This window comes from Loxodonta africana, chromosome 20 (genome assembly GCF_030014295.1).
Source record: "Loxodonta africana isolate mLoxAfr1 chromosome 20, mLoxAfr1.hap2, whole genome shotgun sequence".
In the NCBI taxonomy this organism is placed as follows: domain Eukaryota; kingdom Metazoa; phylum Chordata; class Mammalia; order Proboscidea; family Elephantidae; genus Loxodonta; species Loxodonta africana.
This window is the reverse complement of record NC_087361.1, coordinates 67,766,162-67,785,482: the sequence shown is the minus strand read 5'-3', so window position 1 is coordinate 67,785,482 and position 19,321 is coordinate 67,766,162. Positions and strand designations below refer to the sequence as shown.

At 49.2% G+C, this 19,321-nt stretch overlaps 1 protein-coding gene across 11 annotated transcripts in view; it reads left to right on the top strand.

Annotated features, from left to right (window-relative positions):
* SRGAP2 (SLIT-ROBO Rho GTPase activating protein 2) overlaps positions 1-16,644 on the top strand; it is a 299,295-nt gene extending 282,651 nt beyond the window's left edge. For 3 of the 11 annotated variants that reach the window (XM_010590261.3, XM_010590259.3, XM_010590260.3), the window contains exons 19-24: positions 3,106-3,185; positions 5,471-5,651; positions 7,126-7,272; positions 10,490-10,528; positions 10,742-11,066; positions 13,310-16,644. In XM_010590261.3, coding sequence (XP_010588563.1) covers positions 3,106-3,185; positions 5,471-5,651; positions 7,126-7,272; positions 10,490-10,528; positions 10,742-11,066; positions 13,310-13,693 — 1,156 coding nt within the window. In that variant the 3' untranslated portion in view covers positions 13,694-16,644. The other 8 variants (XM_010590263.3, XM_003410270.4, XM_010590264.3 and 5 more) reach the window with 7 other exon arrangements.
* The last annotated feature ends 2,677 nt before the right edge of the window (positions 16,645-19,321 follow it).

Below are 19,321 nucleotides of genomic sequence, written 5' to 3'. Positions count from 1 at the left end.
CATGACCGTAGCCAGGGAGCAGAGATCTAAAAGGAGCCCCTGGAGCACGTCTTCACTCTGCAAAGTCACTGTTTTCACTTTACAGATGAAGTCATTGCGACCCAGAGAGGCCAGTGACATCATCTTTCGGGCCACCGCAGTGAGGACTGCCTACACCACCCTTCTTAGTGCAGGACACCATCCACTACCCCACACGGCCTCCCAGGATACCACCTACAGGGTCATTTTTTCACTAACCACAAAGACAACTGCTTCTCTCTTCTACTCCCTAATGTCCCTTCCCTCCCCGTCTGCTCTCCCCCTAAATGGTGTTTCAGCCTGAGCTGGAAGCATAAGCCAGCCCAAATCGGATTCTGTCTGAATTCAACATCTGGAACCAATTCTTCCAGCCCCATTGCTATCAACTGAGGTAGGGGAGGTTGTTTACTTAATTAGAAGCCAATTGGTCCATGCTTCTCCCCGACCCCCACAGAAGGAGCCTCCTGCCCAAGGAGCAAAGAAAATGATACTCATGTGTCTGTGAACCTAATATCCTCAGTGAGATCCTTGGATTTACTATTTGCCATATTGCAGGTCCCAGCATCTGGGTCAGAGTTGGAAAAACATAGGCTTGTCAGCTTGGAGAGAAAGCTTTTAGTCGCTGACAGATGGTTGCTGGTGACTAGAGAGGTTCTCGGCCTACTAGCTGATAAGCTCCAGGGAACTGTCCTTGTGCGTGTGACCCAGAGAGTCGGTTTACCTCTTTCATGAATGATTCAACTATTGAGAAGCTTTGGAATGGTGATCCCAGTTTCTGCTGTACCATCATCCAAGAGATGGATAGAAGGTCTACCTTCACTTCCCAAATATCAAACCACTGCAGGCTCTTGGCTGTTCCCTAGGATACAGAGTCCCCACAGCCCTGCTTATCAGACCCAGCCCAGTGGAGCAGACAGAGCCCTGAAGGAGTGTGACCCATAAGGACAGGGAAAGGTGACTCTTTCTGCAGTTTTCTCCAAAGTGTCCTCCCAGCCCCACTAAGTTTGTTGTACATCAGACACTTCTTTGCAGCCTCCAGAAAGACCACAAGATTAGTCAGGGAATGTTACTACTGCAGCCTGGGTGGGAGGCCCCTGGGCCTCAAGCCAGAAGCACCCAGGGATCAAGAGTCAGTGACCTTGGGATGAGTGGACGGTCTGCCCACTGGATTCACACCCTCTCTGAAGGCTTCCATCCTCTCCTCTTCCTTTTTTGGGAAGAGAGAAAAGTGCCAGTGAAGTAAGACCAATGAAAGAGGTAAGGGAGGTTGTAGCAAGAGCCTTGGAGAATGACCAGAATGGTCAGGGAAAGCAGAGTACCAGGCTGCTTGGCCTGCAGCAGTAGAGAGAAACAAATCCCATTTCACCACCCTTACCAGCCTCGAAACCTTCTGAGTGTGGAGCATGGTTTTCTAGGACTGCCTACTGCGTGACATGGTGGTCTGCCTCTGAGAGGCCAGGTGTTGGCGAACCTGAGGGGTGTTGCTGGCGGCGGAGTTGTGGAACGGAAGAACTAGGGTTTTAGGGCTGGAAGGGACCTTAAAGATAGCTCTGTTGCCTTTAGGGCAGTGGTTTTCAAATGGGGTCCCTGGACCAGCAGGACCTGCCTCTCGTGCTTGTTAGAGATGCAGATTCTCAGGCTCCACTCTAGACATACTGAATCTGAAACTCCAGGGGTGGGACAGCCTGTTTCCTAATAAGCCCTTCAGGGGATTCTGATGTTGCCAGAAGTTTGAGAGCCATTGCTCTAGTGGATGGCCACGTAACCTAACTCAGCCCTAATGGAAGCGAGCCCTCACCCTGTATACTCTGAGCCCCCAAAGGTTCCAGAATGTCACCAGTTTCATTAGAGGGTTTTCAAGCCCAGAAAACAATAAATTGTATCCACATTTTTTGACAAAGAGGAATCCCTATTGATGTTCTTCCAGAATGTCCTCTGGCATGTGGGAAACCCCCAAACTGACTTAGTCCACGTGGAGTGGCTTCTGAACTGGTCACTTGGTCTTTGAGGAACTTCCTAGGACTGTACGACCCATCCCATGGGGAGCGAGAGGCTGTAGAGCTCAAGAGTAGAAGCAGGGAGGCCAGGCTATGGTTCTGAGGGATGGTACCTCCATAGGGCCACCTGGAAAGGCTCACTTGTTACTGCCTACTGCCAGAGAAGGGAACTTTAGAAAGGAAGAGGGTTTTTATCAGGAAGTAAGAACGTCCTGGTGCCCATCCCCATGTATGTTAAAGTCCCCGAGCCAGGAGAGCAGAAGCAGAAACCACTTTACTAATGACTTCCCAGGCTCTTCTCGATTCTCTACCCTGGTTGTTTTCAGATTCCAAGCATTTTAGTTTTTCAAGAACTTGACCTGACTTCCATCCCCTGGTCTCTTGCTGAGTCTAGCCCACAACAGATTCTTATTCCCCTATCTTTTTTCCACCCAGCTCTCTGACTCACCTCTCACTTTCTCACCAGTAGAGAGGCTAAACCACAAAGCAACCTAGAGGCATCAAGCAAGATGAGGAAGAAGGAAAAGAAGTACCACTTATTAAGAACTCCTTCTGTGCCAAAGTCTAAATTATTTCATTGCATCCTCACACAACTCTGTGAGGTATATAGATAATTATTCTCAATTCATAGATTAGGCAGCTGAGGCTTAAAGAGGCTAAGTTACTTGCCCAGGGTCAAACAGCTACCAAGAGTCAGAGCTGTTTTTCGGATCCAGTTGTTTCTAATGCTAAAGCCTAGTATTTCCCTTCTTTAGAACCAGGAAGCCTGCATCATTCATAATTCACATAGACAACCAGCCCTTGAGGAGCTGAATTGGCTGAAGAGCTTGACTTTATAAGTTCAGAGGGGCTTCCCTTTGTCTGAAGAAAGTCTAAGCTCCAAGTAGCCTCAAGTGGTTTCTGTACCAGGAACTGGACTGGAGAACCTCTGGAGCCCTCTGTTTCATTATAAGCATTTGTTCATTGTGTACAGTTAAGGTATTGAGAAGACAGATTCCACGCCTGGGCTCCAAGGAGGCTGTGTGAGCGGGAAGGCAGGAATTCTGTAAGCCAAAGCCTGACATCCTGGTCACTCTCGCTTCTGTTGCAGTGATAGCCCTCATGGAGAGACTACCTCGGCCGAAGACTCAGCCCAGGATGTGACCACAGAGCACCACATGAGTGATGACGGTATGGGGCCCTGCTTCCTGATCAGTGGGGCCACCAGGGATAAAGCAGAGGAAGCGGTTGGGTATATATCCCTCATTCCTGCCTAGCAGTGCCCTAAGGAAGGCAGAGAGCTCAAAAACTCCTCACCTTCACTCCTTCTTTTCCTCGAAGAGACAGCCCACCTTCCCAAATAGTTCAAGAATGGTCCCTGTGTTAAACTAGAGGGGAAGCGCTGGACCTCTGGTAGCTCTTCAGCCATCTTGCTCCAACTCCCTCCCACTCACTCACCTCCCAGCTCCTTGTCTAGCCTGAGACCAGCATGATGCCTAGGCCCCTGTCACAGCCCAGACTCCTGCCAGGTAGCTGGAGACTAAAGCCAAGGAGAGGTCATTTGACAGTTCACTTGGGGAATAGAGGAGCTGGGTGCCAAAAGCCCAACAGAAGCAGGCCAGAGGGGAGCAGGAATCAAGATGCAGAAACCACACACTTTCACGCCTGCCGACTGGAAAGATTGACCCTTTCCAAAGTACAGCCCTGGGAGCACTGAGCAGCCTGGCTGGCGTACATCAAGAGGCGGAATGCTCAGCTGTCATCCACGGGCCCCTCAGCAGTGCCCGTGATTTATTAGGGTCTGTCCAGCCAGCATATTTTTCCCTCCTTCTAGCAGTTCCCACCTCCATTCCTGGATCACTTGGGCTCTGGAAGTCTCAGCAGCTGACAAGGGGCCTCAGAATTTTCTGGGCACCAGAACAAAATGGCATAGTCTGTGGAGCTTTCCCTACCTTGCTGTGAATTCTGCAATCCCAGGCAAGCTTTTAAAGGAGAAAAAAATCAGGACTGCTTCTTTTAGTCCTGATGCCAGAAGGATCAGTCTTTTAGTTTACCGCCTCGTAGAAGGGGAGTAGATGAACTTGGGAAATGAGTATTTGGTTAGGGCTTACGTTGTGCCCAGTACTGCTAGGGAGTTTACATACCTTACATCTTCATCATCACAGTCCCTAGTTTGAGACAGCCCAGTAGATATGGCTTTTATATTATAGTTGAGAAAAAATGAAGTTCCGAAAGGTCAAGCCACAGATCCAAGGTTGAACAGAACTGAGATTGGGATGTTTAGACGGACCTCAAAAGCTGAGTTTTTCCCACTTCTGTGTTCTGCTCCTGTGGTAGAGTCTCCAGCCCGGCTGGTTCAGGGAGCAGACCCAGCAGCTGGGGCTGTCTGGGCACCATCTTGTTTTAAAGCAGCCTTTCTCTCCATTGCCTAGAGTATCTGACTTTCACCTTGGGGCCCAGGTCTCTGTGAGCCTCCTTTTCATTGTCGGTTTCTTCTTCCACCTAGAAGAGATCATTATAATAATAACGACAATGAATGACTCTCACGTAGCATTTACTGTGGGTGAGGCACTGCTCTAAGCACTGTTATAAACTATAATTGACTTCTCGTAACAGTAACATGAGATAGGCACTCTTGTTATCTTCATTTTAGAGACGAGGAGACAGAAATGCACACAAAAGTAAAGATACATTGTATTTTCAAAGGCCTTTTAATTTTTCAGATCACTTCCATGCGTATTTTTCCATATATTGGTCACAAAGTGTATTTCCATATTTTGCTTTTTGAAAAGTTGATTGGGTAAATTACTTTCTTTTTATAAAAGCGCATGTTCCACTGGGGGAACGGACACATAAATAAATTATATAAAATACAATAGGCTACATTTTCTGTAATTAATAGAGTTGTTTTATAATCAGAAAAGAAAAAAAAAAAAAAACCATTGCCATCAAGTCGGTTCCGACTCATAGTCACCCTATACGACAGAGTAGAACTGCCCCATAGGGTTTTCGAGGAGCGGCTGGTGGATTCGAACTGCTGACCTTTTGGTTAGCAGCTGTAGCTCTTAACCATTACGCCACCAGGGTTTCCTCAGAAAATACATAATGCCTAAAAACACAGTATGGCAAGTGCAGTCATAGGGTAAGTATGGAGAGCTATGGAAATCCCAAAGACGTTAGGGCAGACAGTAGCTGATGTTTGAGTTGTGTCTCGATGTGTTTCATCAGGCAGAGGAAAGCAAGGGCATTCCAGGTGGAGGGAACAGCGTGAGCAGGGGCAGGGGAGCGGACACAGTGCTTTCAGAGCAGTGGCACAGTCTGCATGGGAATTACCTGCTTTACCTCCTCCACGGCTTATTTTTCGCACTGGGCCGTCTACCCACCACTCTAAATTCATCTCATTGGGCTTTTCCTCCCAGTTTCCTGAGTCCATGGGTCCCGACAACATATGTTTCCTTCTTTCCTGCCCCTTTCAGAGTGTGAGCCCATCGAGGCCATTGCCAAGTTTGACTACGTGGGCCGGACAGCCCGAGAGCTGTCCTTCAAGAAGGGGGCATCCCTGCTGCTGTACCAGCGGGCTTCCGACGACTGGTGGGAAGGCCGGCACAATGGCATTGACGGACTCATCCCCCATCAGTACATCGTGGTCCAAGACACGTACGTTGGCCCCTTGGCACCTTTAGGGGTCACTGGCTGCACTGTAGAAGTGAGACCACATTTCTGGAACGTAGGAGTGTATGAGAGACCAACCCCCGGGGGTGCCAACGAGGTCCTGAGGCTCCACACAGTTCCTCAGAGGGCCCCAAACTCAATGGAGAATTGTCTTTTTAATCTCTCCATCCTCTGTCCTCCCCACTCCCTGACCTAGTTGTTTTAGAAACCTGCCAGCCAGCACTCATCCATACTTACACCTGATGAGTGATAGTGTGGGTTTTATATGACCACCTACATTCTCTTTCTGGAAGGATCAGGACAGGAAAACAGTTTCGCTTCTTTTTTTTTTTTTTTAAACAGCTATGCTTACCTCAACCATTTGGGCCACTGATGGTTCTTTCCACTTGCAAATGAAAGTAATGAGCTACATTTCTAGGAGACATCTAGCTTAAGCAGTCTTGTGGAAATAACCCAATTTAGTTAACACCGATGAGGCTGATTCGGGGAAGATGGGAGAGAGGAGGGAAAAGGCTGTCAGGAACAATGAGAGCCTGAACAGGTCCAAGAGAGACTTCATCAGATGGCTGCCGGTTGGTTCCCACACTTTTGAAGGCAGGAAGGCTTTTCCCCTGTTTCCCCACCCAAGCCTGCCTCCCTGCCCTCTGCCCCACTCCCTCCCCTTGGATACCATGCTGCCAGCGTTTTTAGTCCTTCCCTTAATATTATTTTTTAAAGGTTGATATCCTGAATGAGTCTGCACCCTCCCAGCCTCTCCCCGGCTCGTTCTGCAGGGAAATCCTCCCTCTGTTGATAACATCGCAAACCTGGTGGCGATCTGTGCGTGGACAGGAGATTCTCCCAAATTTAGCATTATGACTTCACTACAGGACCGAGAGAAGATGAATTGTGGGGGAGAAGGGGCTTTCTTTGTCATCAGTAGCCAGAGGGGCCAGGAGAGCAGTGGAGAGAGAGACCTGGGACCGGCTTGGAAGCTCTAAGCAGGGCTCAATGCCTACAACTGAGTGTGGCGGTGTCCTGCCTCAACGCCGGCCTCTCCAGAGCCGCCGCAGAGCTGACTGTCCTTACCAGCAGTGCTCAGGACCTCAGCAGATAAACAACAGCCTGGATTTGCCGCCTCCTTCTCCAGGAGGGTGGCCCAGCACAGCCACCCCAGGAAAGCAGCATGGGGCAGAAGGCAGATGCCTGGAATCCAGGTGCCCCCTAGTGAAGCTTTCCTGAGGAGCTGAGGAGCCTGCAGTACCAAGCTGGATTATTTATTTTTATTTAAACAGCCCTCCAAAGGCCCTTAGGTTTCCTCATCTCTGTGCTCACAGAGCCAGCCCAGCCAGGTGTCGCTGCTGCGTCAGAGCCGTGTGGGGTTGTGTGTGTGTCGGGGGGCCATCTTGCCGATTTAACACTGCTTTTTGTGTTGTTGTTGTTTTCCCTCTTCCCTGCCTGCCTGCCCCTTCTCCCCCAGCGAGGACGGTGTCGTGGAGAGGTCCAGCCCCAAGTCTGAGATTGAGGTCATTTCTGAGCCACCTGAAGAAAAGGTGACAGCCAGAGCGGGGGCCAGCTGTCCCAGTGGGGGTCATGTAGCCGATATTTATCTTGCAAACATCAACAAGTAAGCGCTGCTTTTCATTTTCTGCTCCCCTGAATGACTTGCCACACCCAGCCTCACCCTCCGGCCTAACCTCCTCCATGTCTGTGCTGCACTCAGGGCCAGCTCCCCCAGCCTCACGGCCTGCATGGCTGAGGAAGCTTCGCAGGCCTCTTCGGCAGTTCCAGGTCTTCAGCTGGCTGCCATCATGCTGTGGAAGGGTGCCCTTCTCTGTGTTGCTGCAGTGTCTCAGCTCAGATCATCCGGGCAATCTTAGGGCTGAAACTTTGGCCAAAGCTTTGGTCCTTTTATGCAACTCAGTTTCGTACTGTTCCTTCGAGGTGCTCCCTCTTTTCCAGTTCTTATGGAAATCATGGTCTGTGATGTCCCGCTTGCCCCTTGTCCATCCAAAGGCCCAAAGTCTGCTGTGTCTTCCCCTAGGCCACTATTGCCCCGGGCGGGTTTGTTTTGATTTTGTGTGTCTGTTTCTCCGCCGTCCTGCGTCCGTTCCTGGTGGAAAGGAAACCACCACGCCTCAAAGGAAAGCTCTTGCAGGAGCTCTTTATTCATTGCCTAACCCTGAGTCCCCTTTTATTCTACCCTTTCACACCAGTAGAAAGAATTTGCCTGTTTTTTTTTTCCCCCTATTGCTTTAGACCTGTGTATTTCTGTGCCCTGTCCAGTCCCTTTGCAGATCCCCACTCCTGTCCACAGGCTCTGAACTCTGACCTCCAGCTTTCCTTGTGGCTGTTAGCAACACCGGGTTCTCACTCCACCCACACCTGATCTGGCTGTCTAAGGGGACTCCAAGCCTGTGTGCTGCTGCCCCTAGAGACGTTCAGGTTATTGGAGCACTAATCTCATCTCAAGGGGCCAGACATCAAGTCCCAATGCCTACAGACCTCTTTCCGCCAGACCCTGAAACTTGGCCCAGTGCCAGCAGGATGACAAGCCCCAGGGCACTCCTGATGAATATGGATTGGAAATGATGCACAGTTTTTATTCCCCTCTGGCTTTGGAGGAATGAAACGATTTGCACATGGAAACCCTGTTAACCGTAGCCTCTGGACACTGAAACTGGAAGGAGAATAAAAGATGCTTGTTGTCTTTGAACTGCACCAGGTCGCCCAGATCTCTTGGCTTTTTTCCATCCAGGCGGTAGCAGGGGGTGTGGCTGGGGCACGTGGCTGTTTTCCATCCTTTTCACCCTCAAGTTAGCAAAGTCGCTTGTTCAGCTCACTAAATTCAGTGTAGTTATCATTGAAGTCAGGCCAGTAAAAAAAGATGGCGGATTTTCTTTCTTTCCCTCCAGCGTACTTGCCCTGCTGGGAGGGCGAGCCAGTAAAGAGTAACTGTGGGCTAATCAGATTTTTTTCCTTATTTACAAGTCTATGTTAATTATAAGCCTGTAATCACAAGATCCAAGGCCTATAATTAACCCAGAAACCAGGGCAGGGTTGGTGGAGGGAGAGTTAGATAATTAGTTAGGTACACATTCTCAAGCCATTGTATAGTTGATGCCATTCATACAAAGGACTTGTAAAGAGTAGTAGATGAAATAGAAAGATGAGCACCTGCGGGAAAATCGAGGCAGACCTTGTGAACTCCTTGCTTGGTGGTGTCAGGATTCTTGCGATGGGGTTCTTGGAGGACAAGCTTTCATCACCGTGGCCTCTTCAGACCCAGAGTAGGTGGGAGAACGGCAGCCCTCAGGCATGTTTGCCCTCAGGAGTGATTCCGCCTTTCAGCCTTGCCTCCACACAGGCTGAACCCTCGCCTGGTCAACTCCTCTTCTTTCTTCAAGACTCAGGCCACAGATGGACCTCCTTGGGCAAGGCTTTCTGACACCCTTGAGCTGCCCAGGGCTGAGTTAGGTGTCTTTATTCTGTATTCCCAAAGCATTGTAAGTACCTGTGTGGTAGCGTCTATCCCTGCACGCTCGAACCCCCCACCAGACTGAGAGCTCCCTGAAAGCAGGCACTCTTCCTCATCTTCATCCCCAGGGCCTGGCCCAGGCCGGGCCAGAGCAGCCACCCCAACCATGTGCCTTCTTAGCAGTTTTAGCTTTGTGAGTTGGCCGCCCTCGAGTGGAAAACGGAAATCAGCAGTTATTAGGATGTGACATTTCCCTTTAGTTCCACACATTTATTAAGCACCTAGCACCAGTTCTGATTATTCAGAGATGAATAAGACATGGTGTGTGATCTCAGAGCTCACAGTCTGACAAGGTCAATACCGTATATACAAATGCCATTGATGCCTGGCAAGGTCAATGCCATATGTACAGGTGGCATCAATGCTCTGAAAGACCACAGTAGGGAGTAATCGATTCTGCCTGAGGTTGGACGTAGTGGTCCTGGGAAGACTGCAGAGGAAGGGACATTCCGGCTGGGCCTTACAAGACTCTGAGGACATCCTTTTCCACTGAAAGACAGCTGGCTCGCAAAGCTGAAGCCGCTGCAAAGGCACTGTGGCAGGGTGGCTGCTCTGGGCTCGGTTCTAGGCCAGGCCCCAGGCATGGAGAGATGAGGAAGACCTCACCCATGAACGAGATCAGGACAACCTTGGAACGCAGCCCTGCCCCTAGTCCTCAGAGCCGTGCTCCTTTGCTTTTTCCATCCTTAGCTCTGCCTCAGCCCAAATCTACCTTAAGATTCAAGATCAGGACAGCCCAGCTGCCATCCCCAAGTACAAGTTCCATTGATTCTTAGACTAAGTTCTTTAAAATCTGAGGCCAACAGAAAATGAAATGATTCAGCAGCAGGCAACACCGTAGAACTAGAGGCCCCCAAGGAAGGCCAGGCCACTCCATATGAGAGTCCTCTGTGGTCTGAAGTGGCCACAGTGAGCCAGAGCCAGGGTTTAACCAGCCCTCAGGGACTTAGAACGTGTTAGGGTGAGGATGTGTTTTCACCCCGAGAAAATGCACACACTTGGCCCCAACTCTGCAGCAGTGAGTCCTCTTAAAAAATACTCTGTTCCACGTCTACAGAATAAGCAGCAACAGTCTCTTACCAGAGCCCAAAATGATTGCAGTCTCATTGGAGCTGGATCAAGAGACACGCTAAAATTCGGAAAATCGACATTCTTCTTCCCACCCATCCTCCACCTCCTTGGTGATGGTGAGAATCCTTCTTCTGCCTGGGACCTTTGGCTTCTGTTCAAAGCAGGCAATGCAGGGGGCCTTTCCCTGAGTCTTTCTCCTGTTGAACTTTCACTTAATCGGGCTTTTTTCTGACAGCACCTTACATCTTGAGAACTCAAAACTCACAGCCACCAAGTAAGTATCCATTCCTCCTCTGTCCAGATGGGGGGTGGCAGGGGAGCAGAGCCATGGAGAAACCCAGGGAGGTGAGACTGAGGAGAGCATGCTCTGTCTCCCTCTCCTTCCAGAAACCCCTGGGTCCCAGCAACCTGCCCCCCTCTCACTCATCCTAGCTTCCTCAGAGCCAGGGCTCCCGGATCACACCGCCCTTTCTCTTTGTGATTGAAGGCAAAGGAAGCGGCCAGAATCTGGGGGTATCCGGAAGACATTTCGGAGTGAAAGCCATGGGCTGAGCAGTTCCCTGACTGACTCCTCCTCCCCGGGGCTGGGGGCTAGCTGCCGCCCGTCCTCCCAGCCCATCATGAGCCAGAGTCTCCCCAAGGAAGCGCCAGATAAGTGTTCCGTCAGCGGGCACGGAAGCCTCAACTCCATCAGCCGCCACTCATCCCTGAAGAATCGGCTGGACAGCCCACAGATCCGGAAGACAGTGACAGCAGGAAGGTCCAAAAGCTTCAATAACCACCGTCCCATGGACCCAGAGGTCATTGCACAGGTAACTGGGGGCTCTTCCTGGCCGAGCACCTGGCCTGAGTCTAGACTCGTCCCTGCTGCTCAGTGTGCTGCCCACACTAAGCGTCACAGCACTGGGAACAGACAGTGCTCTGTATCTTATAGACTGAGGTCAGGGATTGTTGGACATCGGAACTGCCTTCCCCGCAATCTGTCTGTCTTTCTTTCCCCAAGAAGAGCCTGAAGGCAGAATAAAGGAGTCCAGGCTTCTTGCTCATTCACTGGCTATTTGTAAGGCTGTTATAATTTTTAAAGCCAGTTGTTACAGATACAGCTCTTTAATAGAGTCCAGTCAGATCTTTTTTGTAACCCAGGTTTTGGGTCTTGAGACTCTGGTAGACTTCAGTGAAACTGCCCGAGGATTGAGACTCAGATGCAGATCTGGCCACATTTTTGTATCACTCTGCCTTCCCCATCATCCCGTTTCCCAAGGCTGATCTCTGGGCCCCTGATGGACAGGCAATCAATCAGCAGTCTACTCCTGGTCTGCTGGGTGCTCAGGTAGCAGAAGGGTGTCCAGCCCAGGTCTTCAGTGCAGTGGCGATGAGCTCCCTCTTACAGGTTCTTCCTTCGTGTATGAGCCACACTGACGACTCTCTATTTTCCATGAAACGTTAGAGATCCAACCCCGCCTCTAAAAATCTGACTACGGGGACCACTCCAAGCAGTTCATTCAGACGTCTCTCCCAACTCTATAATTTTCATTAGACCAGGTAGGAACAAAGGGCTCATTCATTGCAGTCTTCATGTCTCAGCTGAGTTGAGATTCTCTTCACCCTGTCTTCTAGGGGACAGTGGAGGCTGGGTATGGTCTCTATTGGCTTACTGGCGGTACTCTGCTTAAGGAAGGTACCTGGCAAGCACAGTATTAAGCCACGGGCCTGAGATGTCTTTCTTGCTTTGCTAGCCTTCTATTTCTGCGCCTCTACTTAAGCCCTTGGCTGCAGTCTGTCTTGCACTATGGGAATCCTCCCAGCTCCCTCTTTGGCCAGGTGCTAATAGCAATGTCCAAATATGTACACAGCCGGGACAGGCTCTAGCTGCAGAGTGGGGCTGAGCATTGTTAAGGTTTGAGAACACTGTAGGGATGAATGAGACTGAACCACTGCCAACAGAAAGCATGTCCGCCTTTCTGGCACACACAATCTTTCAATGTGACCCTAATCCCAAGAGAGGAGTCTTCAGGTGGTATTGGGGTTCCAAACACACATTTGTGGGAAGGGAAGGGGGAGAGCTGGGAGGTCTCTCTGGACAATAACTGGCTTGCATACAAAGGTTCTTTGGTTCTGCTTTGAGCCTCTCAGCTAGGACTGCTGTTTGCTCAGATCTGGAGAGTTCTGCGGGTCATTGTGGAGGGCGATTTTCGCCTCTGTGGCCTTTGGCTCCCCCTCCTGGACACTCTGTGATCCCCTCTCTTGCATGGTGCTGGGTAGAAGGAAACGGCTTCATCAAGCTGAATACTCCCATGTGTTGATGGGGCAGGGGTCCTGATGAGTCTGCAGAGACAGGGCACTGGAACCTTCCCTCAGCCTTTGAGGAGAAAGGACTGACCTCTTTTGACCTTTGGCCCTCAAGTCCCAGAGAACAAAAGATCATACTTCATCTCTACTGCTTTTTAAAAAGTTATTTATTGCAATTTCAAACATAAAAGCAGAGAGAATTGAGTAGTGAGTGTACTCGTGACCGAAGTCCAGGCCACTCTGACTCCATGTATGCTCCCTCCCACCTTCCCCCTTCCCACTGAATTATATGTCATTTTGTCCGTAGATATTTCAGTATGTATCTCTACAGCCTGAGGACTCTTTTACAAAAAATATCTCTACTGCTCTAAGGAGCCCTGGTGGCGCAGTGGTTGAAGCGCTCAGCTGCTAAAAACTTGGAACCCACCAGCCACTCCATAGGAGAAAAGACTTGGCGATCTGCTCCTAAAGATTACAGCCTACAGAGCTCTACTCTGTCCTACTGGGTCACTGTGAGTCGGAGTCAAGGCAACAGCGCACAACAACAACACTGCTCTTTCTAAAAAAAGTTCATGAGAATGAAAATCATTCTGTCCCCTCCGCCCCTCATTCCGAGCATTTAATATGCTCGAGGACTTTGACCAACTACAATAACCTGAACATCTCCTTGCAGCTGGTATCTTCACGATGTGGCTTAGGTTGTGGCAACAGGGTCCTTGGGGCTCCCCCTGTCTTGGCCTCACCTCCTCCTTTTCCTGTCTTGCAGGATATTGAGGCAACTATGAACTCTGCCCTGAATGAGCTGCGGGAGCTGGAGCGGCAGAGCAACGTCAAGCACACTCCTGATGTGGTTCTGGACACCTTGGAGCCACTCAAAACCTCCCCTGTGGTGGCCCCCACATCGGAGCCCTCCAGCCCCCTGCACACCCAGCTCCTCAAGGACCCCGAGCCCTCCTTCCAGCGCAGCGCCAGCACCGCTGGGGACATCGCTTGCACCTTCCGGCCTGTCAAGTCCGTCAAGATGGCTGCCCCGGTCAAACCACCAGCCACCCGACCCAAGCCCGCTGTCTTCCCCAAAACAAATGCCACTAGCCCTGCCGTCAACTCATCCGCTTCCCCACAGTCCTCCGACAAGTCCTGTACTGTCTGATGGACATAAGTCAATCATTCTAGACAAGGGGACTGTAGGGACTGAAGACTGTTATGAAAATCTTCCTATTTAACTAGTTTGGGGACTTAAGTTGAAAATTAGATTCTAAGTTGTTCTTGCAGGAATTAGCCTTCCCATCACCCCAAACCTTGAGAATGACACCCTGGTTAACGCCCTTCCCTTCTCATCCCCCGCCCTCTGCTTCCCCCTGTCGTCGTAATCCAGCCAGCTCCAGTACATGCCATTCCCAGGTTAGCCGCAGATAGATTTTCTCATTATCAGGTCACTGTGAAATCTGGCAAGGCAAGCCATGAAGATGGCTCAAGCTGCAGTCCCCTCAAGCCACAGGGGATGTCTTGACCAGATGGTTGGCTAGTGACATCCAACTCCCAGTGGCATCTTGTTTTGGGTACTGATTACAGAGATAGTCCATTCTTTGTCTTACACACACACACACTTAAACACTTGTAGGTTTTTCTAGTCTCTGGCATGTGTAGCCTCTCCTGGTCCTAGACTGGTCTCTTTGTAAGTTATTGTGGCAGTTCACACAGGAGCCACCAGGGGTCTCTGTTTCCGTTACATCCTTGTCCTGTCTGGGCCAGAGAACCTAGCCCTTGAAATCTCTCCAACCTAGGAAGTTTAGCAGGATGGGACTCAATCCTGTAATCTGTTTGGAGCTAGGGACCTTCTCTCTGTCTTCTTTCTATTGGTGTGAATTGGTCATTGGTGTTTGCTTTTGCTCCCCTCCCCTCCGTCCTCTGGAAGTACAACCCACTCTTTAGTAAGGAGCTTCTGAAGTTTTTCTGAATGTATAGACATTTCTCGGGTTCCTATCTTTGTCTCTGATGGGCCATTTTCCATTTAAGACATTTTCCTGTATAAGACAGTTTTATAGCCGGTTCCTTTTAGGGTAAAGAATCTTCAAGAGAGTTTTATTATATTTATGGCAGGTTTGCAAAGGTAAGAAATGGGTCCTTCTTCTTCCTACTTTTTTAGGCACTTCAAACATAAAATTCATTATTCTATGTATATAAAAAAGAAGTCAGCTTTGCTAACCTAAAAATTGTCCCCGGTGAAAACTCGTTCTAAACTCACCCCCAAGTTTGGCTATTATACAAGATCTCTCTTCAGGGACCAGCAGGGCTTAGAGAGCTGTGGTTGGATTAAAGGGAGACACTATCCCTGTCTAAACAAGAGCAATGAAGGGAGTTTGACCCCACAGCTCTACGTCTTCCTAAGGCCAGAATCTGAAGTAAATAAAATATTCTTTGCTGTATAAAAAAATTTGGCCTTTTTCCTGATTCCCCTCCCAAAGGTGAAAATGATACCCTTGTGTGCCCTAGTGCGGTCTCCAGGCTGGGGCCCACTCGTCCCCTCTCCTCTAGCATCGTGCTGTGCCAGGAGTACCAGGCCTGGAGACATTTACTTCCCAGGCTCTCGGGTCTCAGTCAGCTACTTGAGTTAAAGCTGAAACTCACTGCTCTGTGTTTCCTGGTTTTCAAGCTGTGCTTTAAGCCTATTACTTTCTTACTTCAGGAGAGATGATGGGTTGCCATTAGGGAGGGAGATCTGAATTTTCTTATCTTTGGCCTAGAAGATCCTTTTTGGACCAACCTTTTGAAGTTGGCAGTTGGATCTATGGAAGGTGGTGGATTTTCTGTTCTGTGTGAAGGAAAAGAGGAGCTTTGTGGGAAATCACTAATTAAAAGGATATTCTGGAACACCACGGGAACCATTCCAAGAGCTAGAAGGGAGAACTAAAGACTTCCTGTAGTACAATGAGTCGGCCTATAAGAGGCAACCCACAGTCCTTTGAGTTCTTGGTTTTCGTTGCTGTTTAGTGGCCTGTCCTGCTCTGTCACCTGGGCTTAACACAGCTCCTGAGCCCACAGGGGACTTTCATACCAAGGACCGGTGTCCTTGGCCAAAAATGAAACCCCATCCTTCACTTTACATTCCTCTTAATCCCACTGATCAAATTGGTATCCATACTTGCCCTTGTCCCCTCTCCAGTACACTCACCTCTGAGAAAGTAAAGGCAAAGCTTTCTTAATGATAAAGACTTGGACCTATTCTGTTGCTTCCTGCCTTATTTCTGTTTCATCCTTGTACATGACTTGTGTTCACCATCCCCTTGGTCAGTGTCCATCTGCTTATTTGCATCATGAACTGAACAGTGTGTGAGTGGTCACCTACTAAACCAAGTCTTAGCTCCCAACCCTGGGAGCTGAGTTGTCTTCCCCATCTCTGGTGCTCTTGACACCTGTGAGATGGTCCTGTCGAGAGGACTGGGGACCCATAGGAAGACAGTCCTTCTCGGCAGAGTTCATTGCAGTCAACTGGAATTGAGGTTGCACACTGTGATTTTACACCAAAAAGCCAAAAGGAGCTGGCCACCCAGGGCCTAGGGAGACCAGTCTTCCTCAGTTATGTCTGCCTAAACCAGCCTGATGCATCAAAGAGCCCAGCTCTGCCCCTCTTGGTGCAGATCCTGTTCCTGGTGTGAACTCTGAAGGGTCAGTCTTTAGGGGAGGGAGGTAGGGTGGGGCTGCCAGCATCCTAATTTGGAAAACAGAGGAGTTTGCAGCCAGCAGCCTGTAAACTGGAAACACTGGTCTCAGCCAACCTCCTCAGGGCACCCTGGTTTCTCCCCAAGGAGAAGAGGAGAGATGACGCCAGCAACATATGAACAGACCACTGGAAGGGCTGGTGTATATGTACTTCATGTTCAGAAGAGAAGTTAGATCTTCCAGGGAATCGCAATGTTGTGGCGTCTGACTTGTATGTCACGTTTGTGTAAAATGGTATATTCTTTAAAATAGTGTTGATAACTGGAATATTGTATGTATGCTTGGAGATGCTTTGAATGAACCTAAGACTGTCACTCAACAGATGTTGGATTGGGGAAAATCCAAAGCACAACTTCAAAATAAAATACATTTTTAGGTTTCCATGCTGTGGTTCATGTCATTTCCCCACTCCTAGAAATCTCAGAGCCAGGAGGCCAGCCGCCTAGGGTGGACTTTGATTCCTCAGCACTAACAGAACCTTACCTGACAACAGAGGGACAAATGAGGTGACTTCAGGAGCCAGCTACCTTCTCCCTCCCCCACCAAAACCCAGAGCTGCATTTAGGATGTGGATTTCCCCCCTCCCCCCTCAGCATTTCCGTTTAGCCTTGTGTGGATTCTGAGAGGGTTGTAGGAAGTCTCTGGCTCCCCATTGGGCAGTCCGTTGCCATGAGAACCATTTCCCTCACAGAATCGGCCTTCCCTAAGTTCCGTGAGGACTGTTTTCCTTTCTATCTCTAGCCGGATTTCCCTGCTTGGAGGAGAGGGGCCTAAGAAGCTCCTTGGAAGCTTTGCCAGCTACAACCATGGCAGCCCCCTGCCTCTGGGAGAAAAGTTGACCAGTAGCCTGTGCTGTTGGCCTTGAGTTGGTGGGGCTGCAGGGGGGATAGAGATGCTTTCTCTCCTTTAGATTTTGATTCCAGCAGAGCCTAAGTTCAGGGGTGAAGTTACTCAAAGGAGAGAACTTAAAATGCTTCCCAGAGCCCCCTGGGGCCCACACTTATTTTCGGTGGACTTATTTTAATATCACAAGCTCCTGAAGATAGATCAAATCCCTCAAATCCAAGGGAGTGCCACTGCAGTTGATCAATGTCCCAGGCCTAGACTGGACACTTTATACCCCTCACTTAGGTTCATCATCTCTATTTGTGATTTACATCTTTCATCTAGCTCTCATGCCCTCCCAACCTGTCATCTCTTCCCCTTCCCCCCATGTTAGTGGTATAACTACATCCTGACAGTGGGTGAGTCCAAGCTGAGGCTCTTCTGCCATCCTGTGGAATATGTGAGTTCACACTCCTTGAGTGTAGGTGACAAGGAGAGTGGGGATGGCCAGGTGCACCCCAGAGTAGCTGTGAGATGGAACCAGCTCTTATGCTGTGAGCAGAAGATCAAAGAGCCTTTTCAGAGAACCCTAAGGCAAAGGCGGGCTATCCTTTTGAGGCCCCCTTAATTCAGCTTATCTATTTTGATCGAAACTAGTGACAATGAAGAAAAAACCAGTTGCCTTTGAGTTGACTCCAACTCATGGTGACCACATGTGTGTCAGAGTAGAACGGTATTGCACAGGGTTTTCAATGGCTGATTTTTCAGAAGTAGACCACCCAGCTTTTCTTGTGAGGCACCTCTGGGTGGACTCGAAGTTAGTAGCCAGCACGTTAACCATTTGTACCACCCAAGGACTCCCAGTTGACAATGAGCACTGTCAAAACATCCAGATAGAAACCAAAAAAGGATGGGTGTGAGCTTAGGAAATGGCCTTTAAGATCATCTGATCTAAATGTTTATATCCATAGATATATGAGGTTTCCCTGTACTCAGCAGTTAGCAACCTTGCCATTTTACGTATTCCGAAGACTCACTCATTTAGTCAATCAACAAACATTAAGCCTCTCTGTGCTAGGCACTGTCATACACTATTGAGCAGAAGAAACAGATCATGGAGCTTTCATTCTAGCCATTTTACACACTAAAACCAAACCCCTTGCCATTGAGTCAATTCCAACTCGCAGCAACCCTAGAGGACAGAGTAGAACTGCCTCGTAGGGTTTCCAAGGAGCAGCTGGTGGATTTGAACTGCTGACCTTTTCTTTTGCAGCCAAGCTCTTAACCACTACACCACCAGGGCTCCATTTTACACGCTAGGAAGACATAAATAAGCAAAATAAGTGGTACTCTGAAAACGAAACAGGGTCATAAGATAGTGCCTGTGTTGGTCAAGAAAGGCCATTGATGGGGGAAGGGAGTAGTGTGGGAAATCAAGAATCCTGCTTGGCCTGATAAAGTTGAGATGTCTGTTAGACATCCAAATGGAAATATCAAGTAGAGTCTTAAATGTATGAATCTGGAGTTTTAGGAAGGGATCATACCTAAAAACAAATTTAGGGGCTATTACATTATAATGTATTCAAACTGAAATTCCTGGGAAGAACGTGTAGATGGAAAAAAGAGAAGGCTCCAGCAATTAGAAATCCAGCAGAGAAGAAGGAGCCAGCAAAGAAGACAGAGCGTGGTAGGGAGGCAGTGACTCAGACCACAGAATCCAAGAAGGCAATGTTTCAACAAGGAAGGAAGCGTCACCTGTTGAACGCCTGTAGGATGAGGCTGCAATAGAAAAAGAATTGTGTGGTGATTTGGACAAGAGCACTTTCCATAGGAGTGAAATAAGTCTGATTGGAGAGGGCTAGAACTCAGGCTGCTAGCCAAAAGGTCAGCAGTTTGAATCTACCAGATGCTCCTTGGAAACCCTATGAGGCCTTTCTACTCTGCCCTATAGGGTTGCTATGATTCAGAATCAACTCAGCAACAATGGGGGGGTGGGGGGAGTGACAGCAAATGAGAAGAGAAGAAGGGGGGTCCCTATCTAGTGCCAACCCATTCAAGTGTTGCTTTGAGTGCGAGCAGCAAAAGGGCTCAAGGGACCAGGTTTTGGGTTTGTTTTTAAGATGGGCAGTGTTGAGACATGGAAAGGATGAGGCTCTAGTAGAATAGGAAGACAAAAACTTCAGGAGAGGGTGTGGAAGGCTTGGCCATGGCCAGGAGAAGAGGCACTTCCTTC